Here is a 16,695-nt window from a genome sequence, read left to right as displayed (position 1 = left end):
ATATTTCTATTTTCATTATTTACAATTACTATTGGAAAGTATATTATATAATCAGAATCTTATTTAATTTATTTCTATACAAAAAATTACACTTTTATATATTATACATCTAATTGTACTGCAATTTTTCATATACAAGACCTTTTCAATACGAGTATAAAATTATAGATAGGCATTATTAATGAATATCATAAAATAAAAATACCATAAAATATGATTAAGAAATGCATATATAATTAATACATTATAAAGGTTTGATTATTTTTAAGATGGACTTCGAATATTCCCAGGCTTCGCTGTAAAAGTGAATAATTAATTTAAAATACGCGAAAATTTAAGTTTGTAGTTTACTGATAAAATTAATATATTCTATATACAAAAATAATCTATTCTCAATATACAAAATCTAAAATATCAGATATAATATCTATGATTACTTATTTAATCATTTATAGCAATTATATATTATAAAAAATAAACTATTACGACTCTGACATAAAAAAGCTTATAAAATTTATACTTACTTATGCGCTGGATTTGCTTGATCTAATTGTTCACTGAGTTGCTGGATAAGTGTAGCAAACATTTTGAGATGTTCTATCGTTTCACCCTGCAACCACGCACGAGGGAGTGTACTCATTACCTATTACATAAAAACATAGTATTATAAAAAAATATTTTCTGAGTAGCGTTTACTTAAAAGTTTAAAAAGTTATATGAGATATGTTGAAATGAACAGTATGAACATACCATATTTGCTTTAAATAATGCATCAGTTGGAACAGATACTCTTAAACCCGCTAAAAGATATCTATTTAATAATGAACCAAGAGCTAAATTTTTTAATTGTGTGTCTCCAAGAAGACCTTGCCAGCTCAATAAATTTCTTAGAAGTTTCACAGCCATTGCAAACTGCCTTTGAAAAAATTGATGTTTAGTATCTAAGACTCTAAAATATAGAATTAAAAATTATCAGCATTGTTACAAAAATATTATTAATAGCTTTAAATAAAGATGAATATTATATACTAACTGTTTTGGAAAAATTGGTATAAAAACATCATTTTCAACTGCTGATTTAATTTTCTCCAATATGGCATTAAATAATGTTTCTAATGGCTTGCTTGTATCATTTAAATTTGGATATTCCCTAATAAGACGATTTACTGTGCCTACAAGTCGTAACGTTTGTGATGTGGACATTGGATCCCATATTCTTTCAACTATAGCTGTAAATAAAAATTTTTTGTAAATTATTACAAAGTTCTTAACTGGCATTTTAATTATACTAAATAAAATAATCTTACATGTTAATTTAGGTATAACAATTTTTTCTATTGTAAATGGTACTAATCTGACATCTGGATCTCTTTTAAGTGACTCTTCTGTTTCTTTATTATTTAATGCATATAAAAGTAAAGTGTTATACCATTTTGTTCTTTCTATATCTGCACTTTCCTAAAAGAAGAAAAATTTTGATTTAGAGTTAGTATTTTATTCTGTTATTATTACATTCGTACCTAAAATATATGAAAGTTTGATATAATGCACGTACCATAATAGGATTCCATGTTAATAATAGTAATCTAATAATCGGAGAAATAATTTTAGGTATACATAAAGATACATAAGCTTCCATATAAGCATCTCTATCAGTTTCTCTCCAAGATTCCAATTTTGAAAGTATTCCTCTTATTGTGCAATATTCGTCCATGACGTCAGAAAATATTTCTTTACTGTCACTATCAATTTCATCTGAAAATAAATATAGAAAGAAGACATTTTATAAAAGATAAGAATTAGAACATAGTGTTAATCCATACTTGATAGACAATAGTAAACATTATAAATTTTACTTCTTCGTAAACTAAATTTAATTAAATTTGTTAAAGTACAACCTTTTGTTTGTTTAAACGCGAGATTTTGCTGCTCAGTAACTTCGTCATCGCTAGACATTCCATCAATATGTTTTGGTAATGTAGAAGCTAATTCTCTAGCTCTTCTTCGACGAGCTCTTCTTCCTTCTCTCTCTGTAGCTCGACGGATACGAGCTTCAACTTCTGGCCCTCTTCGTATAGGTTGTCCTCCTGTAATTTAAAAAATAATTCATATCTAAATTATATTGATCAAAATACACTTTTCATTATATGTTCCATTATATATTTTTTATCAGACACAGATAATTATATATAATACTGAAATAACTGACTTGCAGCTGTTGTAATCTCTTCTGCTTGATCCCTTGTATCTTGTCGTCTTCTTTCCATTAGTTCTATTGCACGTTCATTATAAAGGTTTAACCAGCGCTGCTCCAATCCAATGACCAGCGGCAACTAACAAAAAAGTTACATGTTAACACTGACACAGTAAATTAACTCAATGACATTGAGAATTGTGTTTGTTCCAGAAAATATTCATATCATAGAAGTAATATTTTAATAAATATGTTTTAATATTTATTTTAAATAATTTATAAAAGGTGAAACAATATATGTTTTTAACATTTGCTGGAACTTAATCTGTAATTCCACAATCATTGGATATCTTTTGCTTAAAAAATTGGAAATTAATATCACAATTTACTTACCACACATATTAATATATCTTTTCAATTCTTATAAATACTTAAAAATATTTTTACTACACAGTAAATAATTTCTTTATACAGAGAAGATACAGACCCCCGGCAATGCAAATATACATTACATATATGCTATACTTTTTTCTTGCAAATTCCATTTTTTAGTTTAATATGCATTTTTCTTCTTTTCTGAATCTTATGATATGTATAAAAATATCAAAATAAAACAAAATAATACATTTAATAATAATTAAATATCAAAATAGTACAAAAAATATGTAATAATATTTTTAATATTTTGTGATTTATTTAAATATATTTTTAATATTTATATTTATACATATTTTTAATATTTTGTAATTTATTTAAATATATATATAAACTAAAAGAATATTTTACATCTTTTAGTATTTGAATATAGTGCTTTTTAATTAATTATATACTCAGCAACAATTATCATAATTTTAACCAATGAATACAAAACACAAATGTTAGCAATATAAGATATTTAAAAACAAAAATTCTAATATTCTAAAGGAAAACTATATTGCACATTTTTCATCAAGAAATTTACTTAATAAGAAAAATGCATTATATATATATTTCTAATATGGCTGAGTAATTATACAGCCAAAAATTGCATGGAAAACCCCAGTGCTCATAAAAAAACGTGACAGCGTATAAACCCACCTTCTCATCAAGACACTCTACCAAGTCAGTGACATACCCACGCAACTCTTGGTAATATCTGAAGCGCTGCGCAAGCTGCGGTGCACGAATTTCAGCATCATCCAGTTCTTTCACAGTTTGTCCTAACTCTTGCTCTAAACGATCCTGATCTAATTGATGACGTCGATGCACTTCTTTTAAACTGTCCAATCTACGAATTATATTTTTCATTCTGATTTTATAGGAATAAAAACTATTTCTATATTTTATAAACTTTAAAAGTTTCAAAACTGTATTAGATCAAAATTTTAATTTAGTTATTGTTACCTTGCACGCATTTTATTCACAACCTCTTGAGGGGTGATTGGTACTATTTTTGTAGGATCTGGGGGTTGAATCACTGGAGGAGGTGGTGGAGCTGGCATCATTACCATTTCCAGAGATATTCCACTTCCCATCATTGAATTTACGTTCATACCCATTGAATATTGTTGTTGCATCATGGAGTCTTGTTGCGCTGCTGCAATCTAAATATTTTTATTTATATTATGAATGTAATAGTACATGCTACACAATTTTTTCATACAAATGTTACCTGTGCACCAGTCACTCCTTTCCTAATTTGTTGAGCTTCCCACTCTTCTTCTTCGTTTTCATGTTCACTTTCATCATCAGAAACTAAAAAATACATACAATGCATTCACTTATCTATTTAAGAAAAAATCGTGAATAATAAATAATCAAAACCTAACGTTTTAATGGTACTTGTGAAGCAAGGAAGGCTTCTCTCCTTTTCTCTTTATCACGTGCTTCAGTGTTAACAGTCATATCAATTCGGTCTTGTGAATCATCATCATCACTTCTATCATGATCTTCTTCCCTAATAAGTCTTGATTTACCTTTATCATCGCTGAAAAAATTAACATGGTTATCAAATGTTTCGCAAAATAGATCCAACATTTAATAGCAGTTAATCAAACCATGTTAATTATGCTACAAAACATATTACCTTTGTTCTTCTATAGGAATATAATCAGTTCCTAACTCTCTTGCCTTTTGTCTGCATTTCCTAGCTGCATGGATCATTGCAGCATCTGGTATGCAACCACCTTATAGATACAAAATAATATTTGTAAACAATATTGTTAGAATATTTAAAAAAATAAACATAAAAGATACAAAATAATGAAAGTTTTGAACATTATAGATACAAATAAAAACATTACATACTTTCAAGAAGAATTTTCATTGTGTCAGCTTTATCTGTATTTCTTCTAAATTTATGACTACGTGGTTCATCTTCCTCTTCATCAGATGTATAATCATCCTTTCCAGCTGCCAACGCAGCTCGCCCATTCAGAATTAAAGGTCCTGCATTTTTTATTTTCACCTAGTAATAAAAGATTTTAACTTAATAGAAGAAATAATAATTTAATCAATTAATTGATTAATAGTTATTATTGAACAGACATAGCTAGTAACATATTATATTGAAAGATTACAAAGTATTTTTGTATTTTAGAAAAGTAAAAAATTATTAAACATTGTTAAAATGTAATATTAAAATCTTCCTTATAAAAAGATTTAACTAATTGTACACATTCATATTTTAATAATTGTATATACATACATACTTAATATATTTGGAACTTATTTGTACTGCACTATATGAATGTATATTTATAATGTTAATAGAATCACATTTCACATAAAATATGTTAAAACATTTTCACATTTCAAAAATAACACAGCTTATAAAAAGTAAATTCTAACAAAGTTATATTTGCACATATTGACAATCTTTGTTATACTTTCAGTGAATACTAAATATGAAGTATTATAAAGAAATAAATTTTGATTTAAGAATAACAAAATGTTTTACGTCTGGGAAATTCTAATAATAATAAACATCATAGAAATAGCTTACTACTAGATCATCTGTCTTTATTTCTAATTCTTTTTCCACTTTAACGGACATGTGTGGTTGCTCAGAGTCCATTTGCATTTTCTCTTCACCTTTCTTTTTTCTCCTTTCGTGATCTAGCTGTTTCATCAATTTTTTGCTCCTAGATGATTTCTTCACTTTAAAGACTTCTCCATCATCCGCTGTAAGATAACAGATTATTAGATTTTTATTATATGTAATATTTGGAACCTCTCCAAAGAATTTTATAATGACTGAATAAAATATAATTAATGGAAATGTTTTTAAAATTGCATTAATTTTTTCCATTTTATTATGATCTCAACATTAAATATAACGAAATTCGTAATTTTAATACTGTATGCGACTTGTTTTAGCTGAAATTATTATAAACAAAAGATTCCGAAACACATTTTCATTTTATGATAAATGCATCTGTACATATGTACGTGCGTGTACAAACTTAAAAAAAATTACCTTCTTCCAGCTCCTCTCCAAAACTGAGGAGCGTCTGCTTTGGTTTATCCTTCTTCTTTGTTTTCGATTTTATAGGCTGGGTGTCCTCCACTTCCATCCTATTTTCATTATCTTCATCATCGTCGTTGAAAGGTCGACGGCGGATGTTTCTCTTCGGTTTATTAAATAATGACATTGTCCTTAACATCAACCAGTCTGTTTAAACTATTCACACATATATACTCTCCTTAGGTTAACTTCTTAAATTACTAATGTTAAAAAAATAATTCAGAATTTCATATCATGTAAGCTGATATAACAAAAAATTTTGTAAAATATGCATTTACGACTTCATATAACGTATTTTAAATTCATAAATACGCAACATTAATAAAAAAACGGGACACCTTTATGAAATTGTAATATGGATTATCCGTTGAATAAGAATCGTTGTAGAATCGGCTCGAAGTAAAGCTTCTAAACTTTGTACACATGAATTTAATGCATTTCCCTGTTTGAGTTACTGATTGGCTTACCTTTGTTTATTTTCATGTGCATTTAATTTTTAGATTAAATTTTCATTTCTCTCGTTAATTACTTCTGAAATTTTATGATTTCTAATTCTTTTTATATCAAGCTTATTATTTCATATTAGGCTTTTGTTATCATAACATTATAATGTAACTTGAAGAAAATTACTATAATATTACCAGTGTAGACAACACTTACTATAATTTTAAAATGTACTAGAGACATATAGTGTAAATTGAGCGATTATTTTGTATGAAATTAATATAAATTATTTAACATGTTTTTAATATAATATAGGTATGTTTTATTCGTTAAATTATGTTTATATCAGTACTATAAATTTTATAAATTTTTCGATACTTGTAATTTAAATTACAGATAATCTAGCAAATATGAAAAATCATTCTTGTGTAATTACTCACGGTCATCATACTGATATTGCTTTGAAGATTTATAGGTAATAGAATAAAGAATATATTCATTTTTGTTTTCATAATTTGCATTTGTTTTAGATAAAAATTATAGATTTAAACTGCTTAAGAATACTTTTTTTAAATCGATAACTATTTATATTTGTTTTTAGTAACCGCATATTATTAATCATAACACATTTTAAAAAATTTGGATCGCTGATAGCTATAAGCCGTGGATCTTCATTCAATCAGTATAATAATAGTATATATTCTACCAAGTAAGTAATATTATCATTATGTAACGTATCTATAGTTACAAATTATTTTAACAGTAAATGATAACATTGATTTTAGAGTATTGTTTGGGAAAGATGATGTTGAACTTGTGGCAGCTGCCCGATATATAGCAGAGCAAATTAATGTAGATAAACCATTATTAATTTCAATATCTTTAAAAGATTATGAACCAGATACTTTAAAACCTATAGTTGCAGCTATAAATGATATGAAAGTGTAAGAACCAAGTATGAGTTTAATATTTGGTCAATTAGTTATTGGCCCACCTGGGAGTGGAAAAACCACATATTGTTATGCTATGACCAAATTTTTAGAGAAGCTTGGAAGAAAAGTGGCTGTTATTAATATTGGTAAAAGTTAATAATATTTTAATGATTAATAGTAATTGAAACCTTACATTTGTGTATTTAAATGAACATACTATTATGTTACAGATCCTGCAAATGAAAACATGCAATATACACCAACAGTAGATATATCTGAATTAATTAAACATGAGGAAGTAATGTCACATTATGGACTTGGTCCAAATGGAGCACTGGTGTACTGTATGGAATTTTTAGAAGCTAATATAAAATGGTTAATTACAAAAGTTCTAAATTTGAAAGATCATTATCTTATATTTGATTGCCCAGGGCAGGTTTGTGTTTATATATATACATAAATATTGCACTATTAAGCATAATTACATATTGTATTCATGTTTATTAATAGGTTGAGTTATATACACATCACAATTCAGTTAGTGTAATTGCCGAAAAATTAGAACAAAATTTAGTAAGATTATGCAGTGTACACCTTGTTGATTCTCATCATTGCAGCGATGCTGGTAATTTCTATATGTAATACACCATAATTTGACAGACTTGTAATTAAAAAAGATATTATATAACTTTTTTTTATTATAGGTAAATACTTATCTTCTTTAATTCTTTGCACAACAACCATGTTAAAATTGGGTTTACCTCATGTTAATGTGATGACCAAATTTGATGAAATGAAAAAATTTAGTCACTGCCTAGATTTTAATATAGATTTTTATACAGAAGTATTGGATTTAAACTATTTGCTAGATAAATTGGATGAAGGCCCTTTTACATCAAAGTAAGATTTTCTATTGAATTTTATTATTTTCAATAAATTTCTATGAATCAATCCAAGTATAAAATTTGAAATATTTTAAATTTATAGATACAAAAAATTAAATGCAGCATTTGTATCACTCATAGAAGATTATAGTCTTGTTAGCTTTATACCATTAGATATTTCTAATCAAACATTGTTATTACAAGTAAAAAATGCAGTGGATAAGGCTAATGGTTATATTTTTGGCGGTAACGAACCTCAAGATGTTCAAACTTTACTTGCTTGTGCTGTAGGAGCAATGAGTGAAACTGAAAAAATGTCTACAATAGATGCTTATTTTTAAAGAATTTATTTTATAAAAATCATTGTCCTTCTTATTTTTCTCCTTTCCATATTGGTATTCCTTAATATATTAATAAACATCTATTTATTTAGTAAAATATATTAGGTTAATGAACGTAATTTTACTAACTACTTAACCTTTTGACTAGTCTGTTTGGCTAACAAATATTTGTGCCAAGTCATCATAATCATATACCCTCTTCAAAAAGGTATCCGTTAATTTTAATCCCGAAATTGTCTAAAGTATATATAATAATATTAAATAATATGCTGAAATATTTATAGACATGCGTTACGAAAAGTAGTATTTTTGTTCCATTTGTCTTACGAAGAAAACTTTCTTTGGATTCTGTGACCACGAAAAACAGCGCGTTTCAATTTTAAATCGAAAGGTAACATATTCTTATTTATAGCGACAAAGAATAACTCGTATTGTTTTTTCACTATAAAAACTACCAAGTTTCAGTAGTTGTCGTGAAAACAACATGTTCCACTTGTAGCTGTTAAAAATATTATATTTGTCTAACTGTTTGTATAGGTTGTCTAACATTCTACTACAAGAATAAAAAGGTAAACAGTTCTTTTAAGTGAAATAAATGTCTTTAGTAAAATAAGTAGAACTTAATCAAATATAAACAAACTAATTTATTTAATTAATAATATTACTATAACATTGAATACATTCCCTTAGAATAAGACCTTTTAAGGTCTATTTTTACTAATGCTGATAAATTTTTAATAATTGAACTTTAGTATCTTATACATTTTATAATCTATATTCTATAATATCCCACTTTGAGACATACTGTTTCAAAATTTTCATTTACATACCTTTTTCATTTGAATCTTCGTAGAACAAATAAAACCTGCCACTCTTCGCCGCAATGTTCGAAATATGATATTGCTTGTAGTGTACTGTAAATCGTGCTCCTTATCGTGATTAATGTTAAACATGCTAGTTATTGATGGAAATGATGAAATGTGCTAGTCTTCATAAGACAAACGAAATGTACTACTTTCCGTAACGTAACATCATTATAATGTTTATACAAAAATACTTACTATTATACCACTACGTAAGGGAATTAAACATAAAGGAATATCTATCGAAATACCAGGTTTCAATGTTCCTATCATTGTATTAGATATTCCACACCATGCTATAGAGTTACTTGATTCCAAACTTAACATTAAATCCATGCTTCTTTCACTAATGGTAATGAAATAAAAATTTTAATCGGTACAACGATTAGAATTTAGAACTATTTTTCTTATCTGTATCATATATATGTACATGATATAAATACTTACGACGTATTTATTATATGACAATTAAAATTTACTGATTGTTCAAGGTAAACTGTGAGAGGAATATTTTTCATTGTAACTCGTATATCACCAAATTCAGGTGCCTAAAATTTGGTAAAGGATTACAAATATGATATAATTACGAATGAAATGATAAATTACAAACCATTCTTTGTAATTGACTTGTTTGTAATCTTCCTCTTTCTCCCAAGTTACTTCTCCAAACAATATCTAACTTTCCAATGTTTGTTGCATTATGCATCATTTTTGGATCTTTCAATAAACTCAATTGTGGTTTTAAACAATATAAATATTGTCTACTACAATCAGTATCTAATATATTAACTAATCCATAAATAGATTCTCCTTTTTCATTTGTATTTAACGTTGATACTAGAAATATAATAATTATCATACAAATTCAGGTTCATAATCATCTAAATCAATCATTTTAAGTGAACCCACCACTAAATAAATGAGATGATTCAAGCGAAACCTTTTCTAAACAAATTGGGCCAGCTGTGAGATTCTGTATTTGTGCTTCCAGATATACTTCATCTGACTTCAAAAAGATTATACATATCATTTTAATCAATTAAATATTGTTATTATAAAAAAATTATTACCATAATATTACCTCTGCATTGTAAAATTTTGTTTTAACATCTAATGGTTTTACCACTTGAAATTTAAAATATTTTCTAAATGATTGTGCAGTGCTACCTAAATTTCCAGGGGTATAAGTTACTTCACATACTAATCTGGAAAAGTATGCATTGATTAATTATTTATTCAACACATATTACAATTTTAATGACTGGCCTCTTACATATGTGTGCCTATTTCTTTTACTTCGTGGTGTATAACTTCATCAACTGTACTGTCAGGTGCTAAATCTTTCATTTCTCCACTATTACCACAAAGAGATATATTCTGTGTGCTTGTTTGTAAATCTGCCTACAATATGAAATATATTATCATTTATAAGTTTTATATGACACATAGCATACATACAGCTATTATATCATATTGACTAATTTATTTGTATAATTAACTTACTTTAACAGTAACATTCTTTACGATCTGATTACTGCCGTTATGTACACAAAGATAACTTGAAAATATTTCACCTAAATAAATGTTACTGAAAGAATATACATACATAAAATTTCAACATAAATTATTTTTTGTGAAATTATATTTAAGTAAACTAATTATATACATATATCATTACATTGTATAATTATCACTGTTCATATATGAAGTATGGATAATTAATTACAAATTATGTGGCTTAAAAGCTCAAAATAAATTTTAATTGTGATATTTGTATTTTTAATCATGTACATACCCAAAACTTTGTGGTAATACCATAAATTGTCCTACTGCAAGGGTCTCCATTCCTTGTAATGCAGTACAATCATTCTTAAGCTCATTATTTAAAGTATTACCAGGAAGATCTGTTGAATCACAAGTAATAACTACTGGACTTGCAAGCATAGGTCGTGTTAATCTCATTACTAAAAATGGTAAAAAATAAAGATACAATTATTAGTGCTATATGTAGTATACATAGTGCTATACGATAGCCTTAGTCAATATATCAAAATAAACAATATCTTTTGTTTTCTTTTAATTTAAAACGACATCAAAATCGTTTTTATTACCTTTCAATTCTAGTAGATGTTCACTTTTTGGTTTAGTTTCCATTTAGATTGTGAAAGATAAATAGTAGAGATGTTTAGAAAAATAAATCTTTATTAATGTCAAATGAGAATAGAGCTATCACTAAATGTCACTTAGAAAATACATATAACCTACGCCTGTGATACATAATACACATAACATTCAATTCGATTCGATTTATCAAATCGATAGTTTAACAAAAAGCATTAGATTATCTTTAAAAATAGTATTTTAAAGCATTCTGCTAATTTTCTTGATTTTTGTATTGTAAATTCAAAAATAATTATAAGTATTATAACTGTAGAAATCTGAGAGAAACATGAAAGAAAACGATACAATACTTTCGATTTTACAGGACGTTTATGATAAAAGATATCTGTAATAAAAATGAATACAATCTATAATATTCGATAAAATGTTTAAATATTAAATATACTACATTTCACATTATAGGACGTTACAGCATGTATAACATTGAAAAAAATAAAATTGAAAATTTTATAATTCACTATATAATTAAAACTTGACAAGAGGGCGTACTTATATGATGCACCGCACACCGCACCCTGAATGTGTCAACAAATGTATCATAATACATTTGTAATTCAAAGATTAAATGATCATTGATTTATTTTCAGTTGTTTAAATAAGATATGTGTATGTATAATAGCATCACATATATTTCGTTAATTTGTTATTTGAACTAGTATTTTCAATTTTTCATTCGTAATCCTTATGTTCTGGAGATAAAGAAAAGAATATATTGATCAGAAATACGGTAACGAACAATGATTACATACTAACAAAACTTTTGTTACAAAACATGTGTACTACATCATACAAGCGTGGTATGTTTAAAGCCATATATGACACCAATTTATTAATTCATTACAATATGTAATAAAATGAAATGATCTTATGGAATGGCTGAATTGCATATAATTGGTCGAATTTCGTCCGCAAAAGATTTCACACAAACACGACTTTTATGCAAGTGGAGTTTTCACGCCGGTAATGGAATCATTATCATATAAAACGTTTATTATTATTTATTATCATATATTTGATAATTTTATTTTTTTCATAGGTAGTGGATGGAAAATTGTAGATGGTTGTGAAGAGGGACAAACTCAAGAAAGTTGTGATCTATATACAAATAAGCCAGTTTGGGACCATCCCATAGATGTACACTATACAACCCAAACTCTTCAAAATTCACCAAAACTTTTGTTACAAATATTTCATAGAGATACACATGGAAGAGTATTATTTGGGTCGTATGGTGTTTGTAATATCCCTTTATCTCCCGGATTGCATTCAATAAAGTGTCATACGTGGAAACCAATTGGTAGGTTGAATATTTTTTAATGAAATTTTATTAACACTTTGTTATATTTCATGTTTATTTTATTCCTGATATATAGGTAATTGGAAAGATAGACTAAGAGATAAGTTTTTGGGGATAACTTTACAATTAAAATCACCAAGTGTTTTAGTTAATTCCTTGGATAGATTTGAGTTACTTACAGAAAGTATGGGTACAGTCAAAATTGAATTGCATATAATTGCACGAAATTTTGAAAAATATGGATGTCATGTATGAATGTACATTATTTCAATATATCGTATAGTTAAAGAATATGGAATAGGAATTTATTTGTCAATAAATATATCCTAAATTATAAAGCATATAAAAACAAAAGTCAACATGTTTACAACAAAATTTATGTTAATGGTTTTATACCTTATATTAAATGAATCAATATATGCAAAGAAACTTGAAGAAATATTTACATGTATAAATGAAACAGAATGTGATGAACTAATAGAAAAGGACATTTTAGAAGAAACTTCAAGCACTACTGCTGAAAATATTTATAACACAACTAATAACATTATCAGTAGTTCTATGTATCCAACACAAACTCCAAAAATTCAAATAATACCAACAACAGAGATGTCTCATAAAATACAGTTCAATAATGAATTCAGAAACCAAAGTGTATATAAAATGTATTCTGATATATGCAAATGTGATTTAACAGTAAATTTTTGTTTCTTAATACCTTATACAATTTTGGATTAAACACGTAATTTTTTTAAGTTAATTTAAAATTGTTTGTTTATATAATAGATATCATCTTGTGACATTAATTGCTGTTGTGACAAAGATTGTAACAGCTTCCATTTTACTGTGTTTTCGTACTGTGAAAGTCATCAACCAGAATTATTTGATAAACGTTATTGTTATAATAGAAATTTTATACAACGAAATAATACTCCATTTATACTTGAAAAATTGGCAAACAATCTCTTTTGTATTTTATATGATAATCTCCCACCTACTTATGATATTAACAATAAATTGGTAAGATTAGTATGTATACATGTCAAATTACATTTTGCTATAAAATTATAATTTTTATTTTACTTTATTTTATATAGGATATAAAAACCGAAAAAGATTTAAGGAAAGCAATAAATTTAAATAGACCGACGTGGAAATGGGAAGACCAATTACATGTACCTGGATATAATACTTTTAGTCATTATCAAGATGATGGTGTTATGTGGATAGTGTATAATAATTATATTCAACCTTTTGGTATATATTATATATAACGTTATTTTTATTAGTATATTAAAATCTTATTAAATTAATATTTCTTTATCAATATCTCTTTTTTATAAATTTAGAAATACTACAATCTGGATTTACTTCATTGTGTTCTTTTAAGAAAACTTTAAAATATCTTCATGGTTGGAAAGATCAGTGTTTGCAAACTGAATTAATTAACACAAATAAGTTTTTATTTCCTATGGCTTTTAATAATTTTACAGTTATAGTATCTCCTCATTTATTAAATGAAACATATATTCAAGTATTGGATCAGGTATATAAAAGATAGTAACTATCTTTAAAAAGTTATATATCCAATAAAAAAGTTAATAACATTTAAATTTATAATTTCCAGGTTTGCCCCCAAAATGTATGTTTATCCTTAACTAGTTATTATTGTAAACATTATTGGAAAACTTGTAGCAATAACACTGTATTAGGATCATGTTCCAATGGAAAGTGTTATAACATTGTAACAGGTGTAAAGTACTTGATTGTTCACAATGGCTCTATGGGAATTAATAATGTTGACGTATATTTTAACATAGGTAATGTTTCTCGACATTTTTATCAACAATTTGAAGTAACTTATGAATGGGCAGAATTAGATAAAGAGAAAAGTTTCTTTCTGAGTGGTAATCCTGGTTATATTATTGGAAGACCATTAATTATTGGCACTTTAAAAATAAATAAGACTAATAAGGTGGAAACTAGATACATCAGTTTTAATAAAACTAGTAGTTTTTTGACATTACCTATAGCTACAAAAGCTGGCGAATGTAATAAAATCGACAGGTACACTCTTACCTTTGGAGAGGATATTAAGCTAAAGTGCTCTGTATTTATACAGACTAACAATTTTAGTACAATGTCCTGTATAAAGTTACAAAATCTTACTATGCATTTTTTAATGAAAGATTCTCTATTTAATGTTACACAAACAGATCAGTACAATATTTATGTTGCAAAGACAGGTAATTTTTCCAGTAATGATATCACTGATTGGACACAAATTTTACTGGATAGAATACCACAAAATGTTATAGTAGCACAGGTTGTTAATGGTCGTTTATATTGTTCAGGACTAATAACATCTGTACATTTAAACATTTTATATTCTTCTTTAAAAAAATCTGAAACATTAAACAATTACATTATAGTAGGGATTGGTATTAAATTTTCTGCAGAATTCAATATGTCTTGGTCTAAGTGTTTATATGAAAACTGTTCAGATATACTTAAAACAGACATTATTACTTACGTTACATTTCATGATATATCGAAGCCATCAAAGTATTACTTTGCAGGAGGACCTAACTTAGATATTACTTTGCCATATGATTTTTTTTACCCTTTTTTGAGTAGTTCAACCTGTATTAAGTCAAGTATCTTTTTAATCAGTATAATATCGACTGTAGCTTTGCACAATTTATCTTATTGATCTTAATTATTAAAGTATATATTTCATTTTTGTACTTAGGATACATATTTATTTACTATAATATTAAAAGTGTGATTTTGTACAATTTATCTTATTGATTTCAAAATCTCAATGATTACACCAATTTGTTATCAAAATGTATGTTTTATCAAAGTAAGACACATATTACAATTTAAATCGTGCACATGGGATAGAATAAAAGTAAATTTACATTTGTAAATAAAAGAAGGAGAAATCGTATAAAATACTAAAACTGTTATTTTATGATACATTTAATTTATTTTACTCATGAAACAATGTGTGTTTAAAATAAATAAATGAAAAGTGCTTTGTAATAGCTTGTTTCATTCCCCTAGTAATAAAAAATATACATATATTTATATTTTTTAATTCTTAATATTTTGTTATCGCCGATGTAATTAAAAAATTTTTTTTCTGGATCTATTGTTCCTGAATCAAAATCATTTCTGTTTTGTATTCAAATGTATGACATCACTCGTAAATACTGATAGGCTATAGCAGTTTATATTTCGCGCCGATTTTCTTCCATTTCTCGAAAATTAGCCATTTCCGTTTTTCAAAAAGAAAAGTTTTTGAGTTGCATTATCACATGAGACGAAAAGTGGATAAATTATTACAAACGAAGTTATTTGGATGCAAATATACTTCATATATTCCAAGATACAACATCCACGATCATAAAGTAGTTTCCTGTGTACCGTAGAATGGAAAAAGTGTAATTTATTATGAATATTTGATGCTTGATAAAACATTCAAAACTGCACTTTACAGTCACCAATTGACGAAAAGAAAATGAAAGAAGAAACGTTTTTCTATTGTTACTGGTGTCAAAGCGGTCAGAAGTAATCTTGCAGCCTGATAATGCTGGATTGCATGTTATTAAAACCACCTTTGAAACTATATCAAAGTCGGAGTGAGTTCTTTCTCACCTTGCTTACTTCTCAGTTAGTGTGCCTTTGGACAACTAACTGTTTCAATTAATGCAACGATTTGAAAGTGTAGCTCTTCAAAAATGACCATGAAGTGAAGAATTGAATTGATAATTTTTTCACATTTAAGGAATAAGCATTTTTCTGTTGTGGAAATAAAAAAAGGTAATAAAAGCTGGAGATCATTATTTCAATTGAGAAAAAATATTTTAATAAATATTTTCCGGTAAGAAATCTGCAAAGTTTAGTCAACGATTCAATAACATTTATCTTTATCTATGTGCATATTATTACAGATACATTATCCAATATCCATGATTCAGTAATATTTTAGAATAATATTAAATGATTGGTTAAAAACTGCATCAAACGCATTTCAAAAGAATCATCA

General features: G+C 26.6%; 5 protein-coding genes across 6 annotated transcripts; 3 read left to right on the top strand and 2 right to left on the bottom strand.

Annotated features, from left to right (window-relative positions):
• Nucleotides 1–43: 43 nt before the first annotated feature.
• LOC126918348 (PAX3- and PAX7-binding protein 1) lies at nt 44–6,299 on the bottom strand. The gene is made up of 17 exons (XM_050726151.1): nt 6,167–6,299; nt 5,652–5,855; nt 5,178–5,356; nt 4,481–4,640; nt 4,260–4,359; nt 4,003–4,160; nt 3,846–3,928; nt 3,578–3,777; nt 3,272–3,461; nt 2,210–2,333; nt 1,899–2,087; nt 1,556–1,755; nt 1,308–1,458; nt 1,034–1,229; nt 751–949; nt 525–643; nt 44–296 (listed from the first exon to the last, which is right to left on the bottom strand). The coding sequence occupies exons 2-17, from the start codon at nt 5,836–5,838 to the stop codon at nt 245–247; spliced, it is 2,487 nt and encodes an 828-aa protein (XP_050582108.1). The 5' UTR covers nt 5,839–5,855; nt 6,167–6,299; the 3' UTR covers nt 44–244.
• A 45-nt stretch (nt 6,300–6,344) lies between these two features.
• Nucleotides 6,345–8,304, top strand: LOC126918391 (GPN-loop GTPase 2). 2 transcript variants are annotated; one of them, XM_050726259.1, is made up of 8 exons: nt 6,345–6,458; nt 6,540–6,618; nt 6,745–6,852; nt 6,929–7,221; nt 7,306–7,511; nt 7,586–7,700; nt 7,780–7,975; nt 8,063–8,304. In XM_050726259.1, the coding sequence occupies exons 4-8, from the start codon at nt 7,101–7,103 to the stop codon at nt 8,298–8,300; spliced, it is 876 nt and encodes a 291-aa protein (XP_050582216.1). In that variant the 5' UTR covers nt 6,345–6,458; nt 6,540–6,618; nt 6,745–6,852; nt 6,929–7,100; the 3' UTR covers nt 8,301–8,304. The 2 variants fall into 2 exon arrangements, with proteins under 2 accessions (XP_050582216.1, XP_050582215.1); XM_050726258.1 differs by having other exon boundaries at nt 6,929–7,227.
• Nucleotides 6,554–7,091, top strand: LOC126918159 (proteasome assembly chaperone 3-like). The gene is made up of 3 exons (XM_050725800.1): nt 6,554–6,618; nt 6,745–6,852; nt 6,929–7,091. Exons 1-3 carry the CDS (start codon nt 6,554–6,556, stop codon nt 7,089–7,091), a joined length of 336 nt encoding a protein of 111 aa, XP_050581757.1.
• Nucleotides 8,291–11,545, bottom strand: LOC126918377 (trafficking protein particle complex subunit 13). Its single transcript, XM_050726232.1, has 10 exons — nt 11,275–11,545; nt 10,959–11,127; nt 10,667–10,751; nt 10,437–10,564; nt 10,245–10,368; nt 10,073–10,169; nt 9,774–10,000; nt 9,611–9,711; nt 9,362–9,509; nt 8,291–8,537 (listed from the first exon to the last, which is right to left on the bottom strand). Exons 1-10 carry the CDS (start codon nt 11,315–11,317, stop codon nt 8,445–8,447), a joined length of 1,215 nt encoding a protein of 404 aa, XP_050582189.1. The 5' UTR covers nt 11,318–11,545; the 3' UTR covers nt 8,291–8,444.
• A 349-nt stretch (nt 11,546–11,894) lies between these two features.
• Nucleotides 11,895–15,689, top strand: LOC126918158 (tectonic-1-like). Its single transcript, XM_050725799.1, has 8 exons — nt 11,895–12,304; nt 12,381–12,641; nt 12,718–12,893; nt 12,972–13,337; nt 13,428–13,661; nt 13,739–13,898; nt 13,991–14,187; nt 14,269–15,689. The coding sequence occupies exons 1-8, from the start codon at nt 12,217–12,219 to the stop codon at nt 15,352–15,354; spliced, it is 2,568 nt and encodes an 855-aa protein (XP_050581756.1). The 5' UTR covers nt 11,895–12,216; the 3' UTR covers nt 15,355–15,689.
• The last annotated feature ends 1,006 nt before the right edge of the window (nt 15,690–16,695 follow it).

Source organism: Bombus affinis, chromosome 7 (assembly GCF_024516045.1).
Source record: "Bombus affinis isolate iyBomAffi1 chromosome 7, iyBomAffi1.2, whole genome shotgun sequence".
In the NCBI taxonomy this organism is placed as follows: domain Eukaryota; kingdom Metazoa; phylum Arthropoda; class Insecta; order Hymenoptera; family Apidae; genus Bombus; species Bombus affinis.
Note: the sequence above shows the minus strand (reverse complement) of the source record. Positions and strands in the feature narration are given on the sequence as shown.